At 34.9% G+C, this 14,063-nt stretch overlaps 1 protein-coding gene across 2 annotated transcripts in view; it reads left to right on the top strand.

The window, feature by feature from the left end:
- The window catches only part of LOC5565328 (inositol-pentakisphosphate 2-kinase), a 344,143-nt gene that overhangs the window by 312,444 nt on the left and 17,636 nt on the right, over positions 1-14,063 (top strand). For both annotated transcript variants that reach the window (XM_001649622.2, XM_021846800.1), the window contains one exon: positions 301-413. In XM_001649622.2, the coding sequence (XP_001649672.1) occupies positions 301-413 (113 nt within the window). The remainder of the gene's footprint in view (positions 1-300; positions 414-14,063) is intronic.

Raw genomic sequence — 14,063 nt, 5'->3', positions numbered from 1 at the left:
ATCGATGCACCTGCGCGTATCGGATTGCTGTGGAGTCCCAAACGCAGCGTAGCTATGGATCGAACGCACCGAGCGAAGTCGTCTAGCTTCTCGATTTTCTCAATCCGTACCACCCTCTGCATCATCGCCTCGTGTGGATAATTTTTTGATTGCATCAATTCCAATACAATTTTTGCCAATTCCCCTGAGTAGATTTAATTCTTTTTTTTTCTCGCTGCTTCAACTTTAAATGCTACAATTTCTGTTTTATTTTCTGCCTTGTCCATGGAATGGATCGTCTACATTGAAATCAACCACCAGTAAATCGGCTGGCCAAGGAAATTCAAGTTCGTGATTGCATTCTGTATCCCGATGTGGCGTTTCTACCAGTCACGCTAGACCCGCTGACGTTTCGCAACCAAGATTTTGGACAGGTGAGTAACCAATATTGAATAGGCTAGATAAAAAAATGTAAGTCGTCACGTTAAAAGGACGTTTTTATCTATCATGCATACATTTTTATATTTATTTTCAATAATAAATTTCACCATCACACTATTTCTTATTTGAACATGCAACACAAGACTAAACACCACGTAAAACAACACATGATACTTTTATCAAAGTATGATGTTTGTTATGATGATATTGACAGATATTGACACGAAAAATAACCTATGCCTTCATAGAGTTGCTTATTCAGTCCCCATGTCACATTTAAAGTATCATAGAAGAACAAATGTTTTATTTTCAGAAGACCTCTCAAAGCACAATGACAATCATCAAAATTGGCAACACTGTTATAATGAAATCCAAATTATTGTCAACGTGTTATTTTCATAATATGTTATTCTTAGACCTCCAATTAAAATATTTGGAGAAAAACACCTAAATTTGCTGTAGATCGATAAACATGAAAAAATGATTTTAAAAGTTTGAGATTTTTCAATAAAACGACCATAAAGAGTAAAATGTATACTGAAGAATGCAGTTAAAACTCACGATTTAGCTCTCATTTATACAAAACATATTTTTTTTAGTAATCCTAACCAATTTTTGATACGCTTTCTACTTTACTTTTTTCTGGGAGTAAAGGAGTGGTATCATCAAATTTGGTTATAAAGGATAAATCCCTAGAGTGATCTAGTGTCGGAATATGGTGGAATATTATTGATTTTTTTGAAGCGCTGCATATATTAAAATACTAAAGGATACCAACACACAGTTTGTTAAAAAAAGGATTTTTTATGCGAAAAATAATGCTTAACTTCGATGAACAGTTTTTCATAAGAGTTTTTTAGTTCTTCAACAAAAAGCATTTCGTAAGATTTTATATTTCCATAGCATTGTAGAATAATAGTTGAACGATACACAGAAAACCGATTACGATTTTATCAATAAATAAAAAAGATATAGCATAAACAAGGTGCCCACTTTATTAAATGAACAGTCCTTACGTCATATGTGGGGATTTTTTTTTTTATTTCCGTACAAAGTGGGCCGAAGGGTCTCAGATTTTCATGAAACTTTTTCCACAGGCAGGGCTCATCAATATATGAATAAAAAAAAATTGAGAAAAAATCAGGGTCGCTTATTATCCCGGAAAACTCAGTTGGATTTTTTTGTTTTCCTCTGACACTACATACTTTGAAAAATCATAACTCAAGAAAGAAGCATCCTAGAAACAAAGTTTTTTTATGAAAATGAAAGCAAATTTTCTCAGGAATAAAAAAAAATATTAACTGGAAAAAGATTTCCACAAAATTTTTCACCGTTGAGAAAATTCGTAAAAAAAAGCTGGAAAAACTATGCTCCAACTCGTGGAAAATTTTCAAAAAAATAATTTTGAGAAGATAATTTCATAAGCTTTAATCGCTGAAATTTTTGAATTGTACTTTTTTTTTCGTTTTTGAGTTATGGCCACTTTGATGAACACCTGAATGGTGCATGGAGGGAATGCGGGTCATCTGATGGAATGGTATACACTATTTTTTTTTGTTCGAGCTCGGCTGTGCATTGTGCAACTGTTATATTAATTTTAATCAAGGTTTAGCTAACAAACTGTCAAGTTGCTTGGAAACGGAACATGATTTATTGGTACTTTGCATATATTCATCAAGATCTCGTGAAATTTGTTCGCTGATTACTCGGTTGTGCGAATATCGATTCGGCATTCTAAGTATAGTCATTTCATGATATGTTGTTATAAGATTAGTTGTAGATTAGATTAGTTATAAGATAAGTTGTCGGCAAAGTTGTTCAGAATGTCAAGGATATTTGGAAGATAGCCTGTTTGATTTACAATCTTGGCGTTTGGAGCAGCTAATGGTCATTCAATATCAATTATTCCCGACTAGTTACCGTAAACCAGGGAAAAAATTATCAACATTTTACTACTTCTTGTTATGCTTTCCTTAGAAATTCAGGTATTGTAAAATGGCGTTATATCATTTATTCTTATTTTGATATGAAATAAGATTGGTCTGAATAATATAAATTTTAAAATGACCCATTGCAATGCATTGGGGCGAAATTGATCACCATGTAACAAAACAGGTTAAATAATTTAAACAAAATCCTTATCCATTAAATATGGGCCCACTGGATCTGGAAATGATGTCAAAATTTTTACAACTCGTGGGTTTAACTATTTTATTGCAAAATTGAACTATGTAAATCACCATAAATGAAATTTCCTTTGAAATAAGAACGTTTTTTGAGAATGAACGGATTTTCGATTAAAGAATATGCTTCCAATGCTGTATGATTTCAAGAATCACTTCAGGAGCTTTAACTTTAGCTTACAGAATATTTCAATTACTCCAAGTTTGCATGTAGTCTTAGTACCATCGATTTTTTTATCTATTGATTTTTCTAACAGTACGCAACAGAACTGTTGATATTTCTATGCATAACAAACTTTACTTATACTTCAAATAGTTTGAAATCATCATTAGATAGGGTAGGTGTACCAGTATTCGCCACCTTAAGGAACAATTAAAAAATAAAGGTTTTATGCATACTGTTCATACTGAAATAGGAAAAACGTGAGAACTTATCTCAAACATTGGTTTTGTATTGAAAATTGGGGTGATGGTGAATCACTTGCACCAAAATCCGCCATAATTTAAATTTCGGTTCTTGAATTCGCCACCTACGTTGATTTCTTATGGAGAGTGGCGAATTCAGGAATATGTGAATATATAAATAAGGTGCAACGGAGCAAAAAATATAAGAAAAACATTTTTCTTTTAGTTTTCCCAGCAAAAGGATTCTCACATAATTTTAAAACGATTTGATGAATGCTTAACGATGTATGTCCATTTGTGTCATAAACACCAATTTATCCATAAATTAGAAAACATGGAATGTCTATGATGCCAACTAAAAATTCAGCATTATTGGAAGGAAATGCTATTTGAAGCTGACCTGATCAAATTCACCCTAATGATCAATTTAACCCCGGAATACGGTATGGATAAAATAAGAAGTACCGTCGATGGGGGTGACAATTGGTCTAGGGGGTGAGATTGGGTCAAAACGGAAAAATATGTTTTTGTGAAATATTTCAGCTAATAACGCTGATATTACTAAAATTAATAATTCATATGTTAGGGAACATATTTTTACACATAATTCATAACAATATACATTTTTAGAAATAGTAGTTTTTCTTTACTACATCAATAAACTTGCATGTTGAAACTAGATAAAATTTACAACATTAAATTTCTCCTGTACAAAGTATCACGCATGTACTCTAGCCTTTATTGTTGTATTAGTAGAATGTTGAAAGTCTTTTCATTACACATCACAGGTATTTTCCGGAATCTGTTTGATTTACCCACAAAAAAATCATTTTTTCGGTACGATGTCTAAAACATTGAAAATGGGGGTGAGATTGGGTCAAGCAATAACGATAGTAAATGAAATTCCAAGTCAACTTTTTTGACATTTTACGGTGCCAGGTGTTCTCTTTTTTCATAAAGATTTGTTTATTCTTTCTAAATACAGCATCTCTGAAACATCAAACAAGTCTACTTGAGTATTCCGTGCATTGAATAACAATACAACGCATTTTGACTACTTTTCAAACCAGCAACTGTGTTTCGTGCGCAGCAACATCGTAAATTTTTATCAAAAAGGTTTTTTTCTAAATTTGATTATTTATCAGTGTTTTCATATTATAGAAACATCTCACGGAAGTACAAATGAGTTGGATCGCTGTAATACTGGGATTATGACGTCAACTTCTGCCTGAAATTTATTGATCGTGGAATGTCGCACCGAAATTTAACTATTTGCGAAGGTTTAAAATAATCACTGTTTCAGTACACCTTTGGGGAAACTGAATGGGCTTTATAGCAATGGGGATGAGACTTTGAAGACAATTTGAGGGAAACACCAAGAAAATTTATGTAAACTTGACGATAAATGTTGGCTTTACATATTTTTTCTCATAGCTCTTCAATTTTCAGTATAATCTTTCTTTTAAGTGGGTTTATCATACTTGTGAAACATCTTAGACATCTTTTTGTCTTGTTTGCATTGTTTTTTATCAATATTTTTCAGTTGTGAATGGTTTTGAAATCATATTCTCAAAAACAAGTTATTTCAATTACAGTGACCCAATGTCACCCCCTCTATGGGGTGAGATTGGGTCATTTTTCATTCACTTGTGGTGCCGCTGTGAATAAATATTTTTCTTTAATTTTGTGAACAGTTGTTAATGCACCATCAAAGTGCATACACACCAAATTTGAAGTTTATTGGAGTTAAATTGCGATAGTTATTCAAAAACTAAATCGCACATATCCCTTTTTGACCCATTGTCACCCCCAACGACGGTACAAGTCTTCGATACAGTTTTTTTTACTAGTCGATTAACGCTTTAAGGAGCCAAAATTCATTTTTTGTATTTCTATTCTGTACATTTCATTGGCTTTTTCAATTCAAGATTAATACGGGAGGGACCCAGGGTACTCGAGGCAACTCAAGGTTAGTGGTCACATTTTTGAAGGAAAGGACATGGTAGGATTGAGATCAAAGTTCTCAGCAGCTCATCCGGGAGGTATAACGTCGCAATTTCTTGCCGGTATTCGACAGCTGCATGGCCAGGATCTTAAAAAGGTAATCCCATCCCCGACATAGTCACTTATGACGTAAAAAGTTATAGTGACGACTTCCTTCGGAAGGGAAGTAAAGCCGTTGGTCCCGAGATGAACTAGCCCAGGGCTAAAAATCTCGTTAATAAAGTCAAACCAACCAACCAAAGGTAATCTTATATGATCTTTCGATCAGTGCACACTGCTCTCTTATGTTTGTAAGAAAGGAAGATGCATGCTTTACAGATTTCATCGACCGAAGTGCCTTAATAGAACTGCGACTATCCGAGAAGATGAAAAAATGGTCTGCGGGCATGTTTAAGATCATCCCCAAAGCGAAAATGATTGCTGGATCGTGGATACGTTTAACAGCTTCTACGATCGAATACAGTTTACGGTAGAAATTGAAGTGGGTGGGAAGATGAAATTTCTGGATATGATGTTGGAACGTGGAAATAACCAGATAACAACATCCTGGCTTCCCAAACAGTTAGATGGAAGATATCTGGATTTCACGTCTAAAAGCCCATTCCAACACAAACAAAATACTGCGATCGCACTAATTGATCGTGCGATTAAGCTAACGTGTGGGGAAAAACGTGAAGAAGCGCTTAACCAAGCAACGAAAATCCTACGGAAAAATAACTACCAACCGTGGTTTATAAACAGAGTTAGGAAAAAACGCGTACACAAACACTATAACACAATGGAAGTAGATAGTACGTTAGATCAGCCCCACAAATATGTGTCTACGCCGTACATACCGTGCCTGAGTGAAAAGCTTGGGAAAATCTTGCTTAGCTTAGCTTAGCTTAGCTTAGACTGACTACACATATCAATGGTTGCTATTCCGTGATTGACCGAAGTCAGTGAAAATGCACAAAGAATCAACTAGAAGTTCGGCTGGGATTGGCCATAATCTTTTTCAGTGTGCATAATTCAGTGCCTCTATTTATACAGGGTCAATAACGGCGCCGGCCACGTCCTTGCAGTCAGGTGGGATTGGGGGAAGGAATGTTAGTATGTAACCTTTGCTATTTGGAGACCGTGTTTGCCTCTTCATCTCCACAAAGGTTACTGGGAGGGATGTTTGTTAATGGGAAGGATCGTTGGGTCACAGGATTCACTTTGATAAGCGATTAGACCATAATAAATAATTTTTTGTGAGATATAAACATGCTTTTATGTAAATATAATATTTTCATTTGATATGAACAATATCTATGTAGAGAAAAATTATGCCGACACTTGAGGTGACGAACCTTTCAAAGTTTGTTGAATAAAGTGAACCTTTCGGAAGTCTACACTTGAAGTGTCGAACCATTCAAAGTTTTATTTTTGATTACAAAAATAAAGGTAAAAAGAAGAAGGTGTATTGAATAAAAAAAATTTAGACATAAATAATTTATGAATCAGAGTTTATGTCGACACTCACAGTGACGAACCATTCATATTTTTTTGAAACATCATATTTACATCTCACCGTTGTAACGATTAACGGTTCAGTCATACATATTTTATAGAATAGGAACAGTAGCATGAAATGAGCTCACCAATTGATCCGTCATCATTGAGCAGCAATAATCCACTTTCAGCTTCAGTCGTTTGCTCGGCTATATAAAAGCACTCAGAGAAAATAGGCCCGTGATGGAAAACAACTGACGACTACTCGGGCTTTCTTGAAGCACTACCCAGGATCAAGCGTCAATGTTGGAAGATCATAAAGAACTAATCGAAAGCGGCACTTTTTCGCTTTACTCGATCGACGCGCGACATGTTTGATCCTGCCCTCATCGCCGGCCCGCGCAGGAGCAAGCGTCAAGGTCGGAAGATCAAACACAACTCTGAAAAGCTTGGGAAAATCTTGCGGAGAAATAATGTGATCCTTGCTTCCCGTCCGCAAAACAAGATCAAAAACACTGTTTTCAGTAAAACTAAGGATCCCATAGCACCAGGGAAGCAGAAGAATGTGGTGTACTCCATACCATGTGGTGCGGCTGATGGTAAAGTCTACGTTGGACAGACGAAACGCATGCTGGAAGTGAGGATTGCAGAACACAAGAATGACAGCAAAAAGAGGAATCCAAAATCGGGATTAGCAGTGCACACGATCGAAGAAGGCCATGTCTATGATTTCGAAAAAACGACTGTTTTGGAACGCATCGAGAACCCAGAGACCAGGATGATCGCAGAGGTCTTCCATATCAAAAAGCAGGGAGAAAGAGAGACCGTAAACCTGCAACGTGAGTGCGGTAATTTCAACTCCACGTACAATGGTCTATTGGTGAGACTGCGTGGAGAGCCACATACACGGACGACTGAGAGAGGAAACATTGACGAAAATGAAACTGGGTGATGAGCAAGGTGCGCTCGTTAATTGGGGTTTTGGGAAAACCATTAGTATAGTTGTGACAGACCAAGCTGTAAGGTTGCGTTCAGCATGTTGTAAGTGTTTATGTGAAAATTGAAATGTTCTTTGTAAATTGTAACTGTTTAATAAATGTAATTTTAGGCGTCTGATGAGGGCTGAAGTGAAGTAAGCCGAAACGCGTAACGCAAAATATGCTGTTTTTGTCTGTTGTCACCGAGAAAAGCCAATATATAATATTAAATAGAAGTTCACGGTGATCAATTCAACCAATGAAAATGATTGCTGCCAGCTCAGCAATATAATCCGTACAATGTTCCTGAAATTATCGTAAGGCGGAAAGTTCTCATTGAAGACACCGAAGCCATTCGATCCATTGATGCGGGACTTGTCAGTGAAGTGTCTCCTGTAGGAATCGACATTCTGAACTTTTACGTTGAAAATACGTGGAACTGCTATACATCGAAGTTGATCTGAAATTCCGTGAATAGCTTGTTTTATGGATAGATCATAATCAACAGAGGTACATATTGGTGAAGCGTACAAGTGAATGTTTATAACATGAAAGACTTATGACAGATGACAAGTAGTAGAGACAAACTCTCCTGAATTTTGACTGAGTGTTCAGTTTGAGCGTTTCTTCGAAGTTGTCGATAACTAATGTGCTGCTCACTCCACACTCAATAAGTATTCCTAGCGAGAACTCCCAGAATGGGTGATACGCAAACAACGATATTGACTTCGTTCCAACTTAATAAGATGACTATTTGCTGCCGAGAAAAAAAAAACAGAAAGAGCCATACTCTAGAACAGAGAGAATAGTTGTTTTATAGAGTTTTATGAGGTCTTCCGGGTGAGCACCCCACCATGTTCCGGTAATTGTTCGTAAAAAAAATTGATCCTTTGATGGCATTTTTCTACCAAATACTTAGTAAGGTACAGTGGGGGAAGTGTATCAGTGGGGTAAGTGGATCATTTGTCCATATTGAGCTAAATACTTGAATATGTTAAATGTTTTCGCACCATTGCTTCGTTTTAGGTTATGTTCATACTTCCACACTGATACTAATGCAAAACTGGTACTACACGTACACTAACACAAGTAGAGTTGTTGGCTGCAAAAATCAATTAATTTTGAAATTGTTTTCCGTCAATCAAAAATCCATTGTATCTCTGGCTTAAAACAAATGCTACTAGTTTTTTCAACGCATGGTGGACATTTCAGTTCTAATTGAATGAATCACAATGAAAAATAAGTGATTTTTATTAATAAACACAGAAATATTGGACATGGTACACTTACCCCCACTTTTTAATGGGGAGAGGTAAGTGGATCAAGTATTATTATCATTTATTGGCAGACTGCTTACGATAATTTCAATAAGTTTGAATACTCGCAAATATTGTTTTGCTTTTACTTTTTCTCATCACCAGCTTAAATTTGTCTAATTGACTATATAAAAATTGAATTAATCCACCTAAAATTTATTTTAATCTTTCTGGTATAAGAAAGTATAGAAGAATGAATATTGCAAAATTCAAACAAAACTTTTCGTGGTTTATTAAAGCTGAGTTGCAGAAGAGCAAAATATACAAATTTTCCAATTGAAAACATATTATCGTACCTTATTTGACCATATAAATTGTTCTAGACAGATGATACAAATACATTCATGAATAGAATAAGATGATTTCAGTTTGTCAAACAAAAATAAATGTAACTAATATTTTTAAACTACGAGTGTTCTTTGAAAACATCTTTAGGAATAATCCTACAACACTTCAGTATAACTTATGTGATTAAATAGAAGTCATTTTTTTCCAAATTTCCAAAATTCTAGCTACTATGTTTTTTTTTGTTCGAATTAGTGTGAACTAATGTATACATATTTTTAATAATATTTTGATAAAATAAAGACGCTTTTTAATTTTTAAAACATAACATCACTAGCAGTAATAACAAGAACGAGAGCAATATCGTTCTTAGTATACATAATTACACCATATACGTTTTGAGAATAGATTTTTTTAGTGGTGATCCACTTACCCCACCATTTGGCGCAAATTTTCAAGTCTTTCATACTCAATACATAAAAATCAGAAAAACATAAAGAAATGACGATTTGAAGTATATTAGTCCCTTATTAGTTATCTACAGAAAAAAAATTGAATTACATTATTCACGTAAGCTGTACATAATAATGAAGTTGACTATTGAATTTTCTGTATCCACTTACCCCACGGTACCTTACGGATTTGCCAATTGCATTTTGAATCAAACCATACCCCAAGATATTTTGAAGTCAAAGACTGGTCGATGTCTGTTCCCGAAAGCTTAAGCTTTAGTTGGGCAGGATTCCCACATCCCAGAAAATACAACCAGTTGATGTTATTGCGGCGAAAACTCGATCCCTAAATTTCAAGCCCAAGTGGATAGCGTATCAAGGGAATTTTGCAACAATATTTGCAAGATTTCCGTTCGTGGGTCTTTCATAGAGACCACAGCATCATTTGTAAGTTTTCTAAGCGTGCATGGTTCTTCCGAACAGCTGTCAATATCTTTAAATTATAAAGCAAGGGACTTACACATGAGCCTTGGGGAAGGCCCATATAGCTAATTTTGGAAGTTGTCAGTTGTCCGAGGGTGAAGCTCGTGTGTTTTTCTGACAATAAATTGTACAAGAAATCGTTCCAAATTCCAGGTAGTCCACTATTGTGCAGGATTTCTGACAATATCTGTATGAAAACTGAATCGAAAGTGCCCTTAATATCCAGAAAGTCTCAAGCCAGTTGCTCCTTGTCTGCAAAGGCTAGTTGAATATCTGATGAAAGCAACACTAGACAATCGTTTGTTCCTTTACCCTTACAAAATCCAAATTGAGTACTGGAAATTGTTTGATTGTTTGATTCGACCCAGTGATTGAGTCTGAATTCGATATTTTTTTCTAACAATTTCCTTAAACATGATAACATAGCGATCGGGCGGTATGAATTTTGATCAGACGCTGGTTTCCAGGATTTTGAATAGCAATTACTTTGACCTTTCTCCGTTCAGGTGGAACAATGTTTGGCTCCATGAATGAGTTGAACAGGTCTAGCAACCGTCTTTTAGCGATTTCAGGGAGGTTTTTGAGAAGATTGGACCTAATCATATCGCGTCCCGGAGAGCAGTTGTTTGATGCAAGAAGGGCCATAGAAAATTCCAGCATAGTGAAGGTATGTCCAAAGAATCGTCTCTTGGGGTTTCCCAAGATTCACTTAAGTTTAAAATTATACAGATTTGGTTCTGGAAATTTCGGGTCGCTTGAAAATTAAGTGAATCAGATAGGAATCACTCAAATTTAACGAGAATCTGACCTGAATTATTTCAATACGAAGTGAATCAGACATTAATAAAAATTTCAATGCGAAACAACATCAGACCTGAATCACTTTAATGTGAAAAGAATCCAATCCGGTGCATTGGAATATGAAGTAAATATGTTTAAATCACTTAAAATTTAGATGAATGAGGCTTGAATCCCTCGCATATGAAAAGGCTCAGGCATGAACCACTTGAAATTGAATGAAGTTAGACTTCAAACACGCAAACTGAATCAACTCAAAATCATTTGAATATGAAAAATTTGAATAACTTTCGTTAGACTAATGATATTAAACTGAAGCATGTGTTTCTTGTATCTAATTCTGTCGACTATAATAATCAAAAAAAAAAAAAAAAATCGAATTCATCGGATTTTTTGTCTTGATCGTAGAGAAACTTGAGATTCTATTATATTGGAGCCATACTTTTTAGCTGAGTGTTCTATGAGAACTTCTACAGTTTTGCCATTTTTGCATGATGTGGTAAGCACGATGATTTGTTATGCTCAGGTAAGAGGAATACATTTCCATCACGAAAATATTTTGTACTATCCTGAAATTGAACTTTGCCTCCTTTGGCATGGCAATGCTTTGAGTATAAGGAAATTCTTCAAACGACTGAGGAGTTAGTTGATTCTGTCGGCAGATCCCTTGTTGAATTATATTATTATATACCGTGCTGCTTCGAATTGCCGAAATCCGGACCATGTCCTTTTTCAAGGTGTTTTTGGATTTAATTCCTGTGTTTTACGTATTAAATCCATAATTGTGCCGTCTTCTACATTCTTCTTACATAAAAGTGGTCGAAATTATAGGCCGATTTCCAGATTTCGAAGATCAATTGAGGTACTTCTGGTGAATGTTCCATAGGTATAGGATGATAAAGGTGAATAATTTTTGTGTTTCTTATACAACACGTATACAACATCAACGTATATAGTTTTCAGCATCGAACAGGTTGTTTCAAGTTTCTGCATGAATTGAACTAGTAAGTGCGACCTTTATTTCCGAGGTACCTGTAGGTATTTGGAAGATATCCACAAAATATTCTTCTAGTTTGAAATTGTCTAGTTGTTATGTTAAATTTCTATTACTAGCCATGCTTCACATTTATACGTGACGATCGTCTGTTCATTTTGGATATCGTTAAAGCAACACATTTTGACCAAAAAAGGATCGAAGTTTTAAACGAATAAACATTCCATACATATACCTGCATGAACTTGTGTGGAAAGGGTTTCGACAGCGAAACACCAACATAAAATATGTGTGAAGGCAGATGTTTTTCGAGTTGCTTCACGTATCGAAGTCCGCTGATGCATCCTGTTGTGACCTGTTTTTGAGTTTGCTTTGTCGTCATCTGAATTCCGAGAATTGTTAACTGTTTCTAGACGATTCTAGATTAACGATTTCTCGGAAACTTTGGGTTTCTGTTGCATAAGTTGTTGCTTGAATTTTCGTGAAGAATAATGAATAAAGACGAGCCAATAATGATCCTTCATAATAGATTAGTTCATTCTATTCCCTTGTGGAGTATTTTAACCAATTGTTGTACATAACATATCCACATACAACTCAAGTTAACAATATTGGTTTCCTGTAATAAAATTTCACCATGTTGCAAATTTTGTAAAAAAAAAGGTTTTCTGGACAAAGTGCTCACTAACTACACAGATAAAAATATTAAAATTTCAATGTAGCTTAAACAGAAGAGTAGGGGGAGATCCCCCAGTACCGGACACTTAAGCCACTAAATTCATAATTCGAAAAATATTGATTTTATGGGCTCGTGTTACCCATTTATGATAAATATTATCATTTTTATAGTGTACAAAAATAAATTTGAAAATATAAATATGAATTTTGATATTGCAAAACTCATCATTTTAGTACCAAATTGATCGATCTCGAAAGGTGGCACCCAATACCGGACAAGATCTGGAAATGCCTCGAATTCTGTAAATTTAAACATCATCGAATATGTACACTATAGGAATAGTTTATAATTACCAATTCAATGCATTTGCTACATTTACAAGAATAATTTGAGTTTTTCTTAGTTTGCAAGATGCCTATCAAAAACCTCTTTCATATATGATGAAAAATAGCACATTTTACGATGTTGTTCTGAATGTTCATTATTCTTAATTTTACTGCATATTTAATGCCATGATCGACGGAACCCATGAAAAATGAAAGCATTTTGAGACACTGATGCAATAATTACAAAGATATCATATAACAAATCAAGCTGTCCGAAACTGAGGGACAGGAGGTGTTTAACCAAAATTGTAATTTGTCCATATTTAGTTCAATTAAGGTACAAAATACATTCATACTATCAAATAAGGATTATGTTCGATCATGCTTGCGGGATCCAAAGTATTTTTTCATATTCAAAATATTTACTAAATAGGCTCAAAATTAAGTGGATACGTCAATTTTTTAAAGATTTTCAAACTTTTCTACTTTTTTAAAAAGGCATGCATATTTCAAGGATGTGTTATTCTACGCAATCATTAGTCTACATAAAAGCTTTCTTTTCTACTAATACACCATCTTGATTGGACCATGATTTCTCAATGTTTCGGCTTTGTCCGGTATTGGGTGCTGTCCGGGTTTGGGGGATCTCCCCCTATAGTAAAAGCAAATAAATTCATCTATTTTTACAGCATCACGTTTGTTTTTCAACTAAAGATGCTTGAATGTTACATGATCGCGTAAATTTAAAGTGCATTCGATTGAAAAATAAGCAATTTGTCGTTGACATTTCAGCTTATTTTGATGCTCCAAATATGTACATGAAAATAAATTGAAATTTACAACATATTTTTTGCTTTGTATGCAACTATAAGTAAAGACCACCAAGACCTTAAAAATAAAACTGTGGTCAAGCTTACAAAAAAGTAAATTTACAAAATATAAAGAGAAATAAGAGTCCATTTGGTCACCCATCATTATGGGTCGATTTCATATGCATTGCATGAACCGTAGAGTGAATAATAATGTGACTATGTGGCTCATTATAGTGTGAATAGTGTAGATTCTACTCTGTTGAATCCCTCTATTTACCTGATTTCGTAATCAATATCTCTCCGAGATGCTACTTGAAACGTCCTACGAATGGGTTATGGGTTTGTACCGATAGACGAACGTACGTCACACCATCTACCACACAAAGGGCATATTAAAACACTAAAGTTAAACTATCGTCGACGTTATTTACTGATCTGAGCTCGGCGATCATC

The sequence above is a fragment of the Aedes aegypti genome, chromosome 2 (genome assembly GCF_002204515.2).
Source record: "Aedes aegypti strain LVP_AGWG chromosome 2, AaegL5.0 Primary Assembly, whole genome shotgun sequence".
NCBI lineage: Eukaryota > Metazoa > Arthropoda > Insecta > Diptera > Culicidae > Aedes > Aedes aegypti.
Note: the sequence above shows the minus strand (reverse complement) of the source record. Positions and strands in the feature narration are given on the sequence as shown.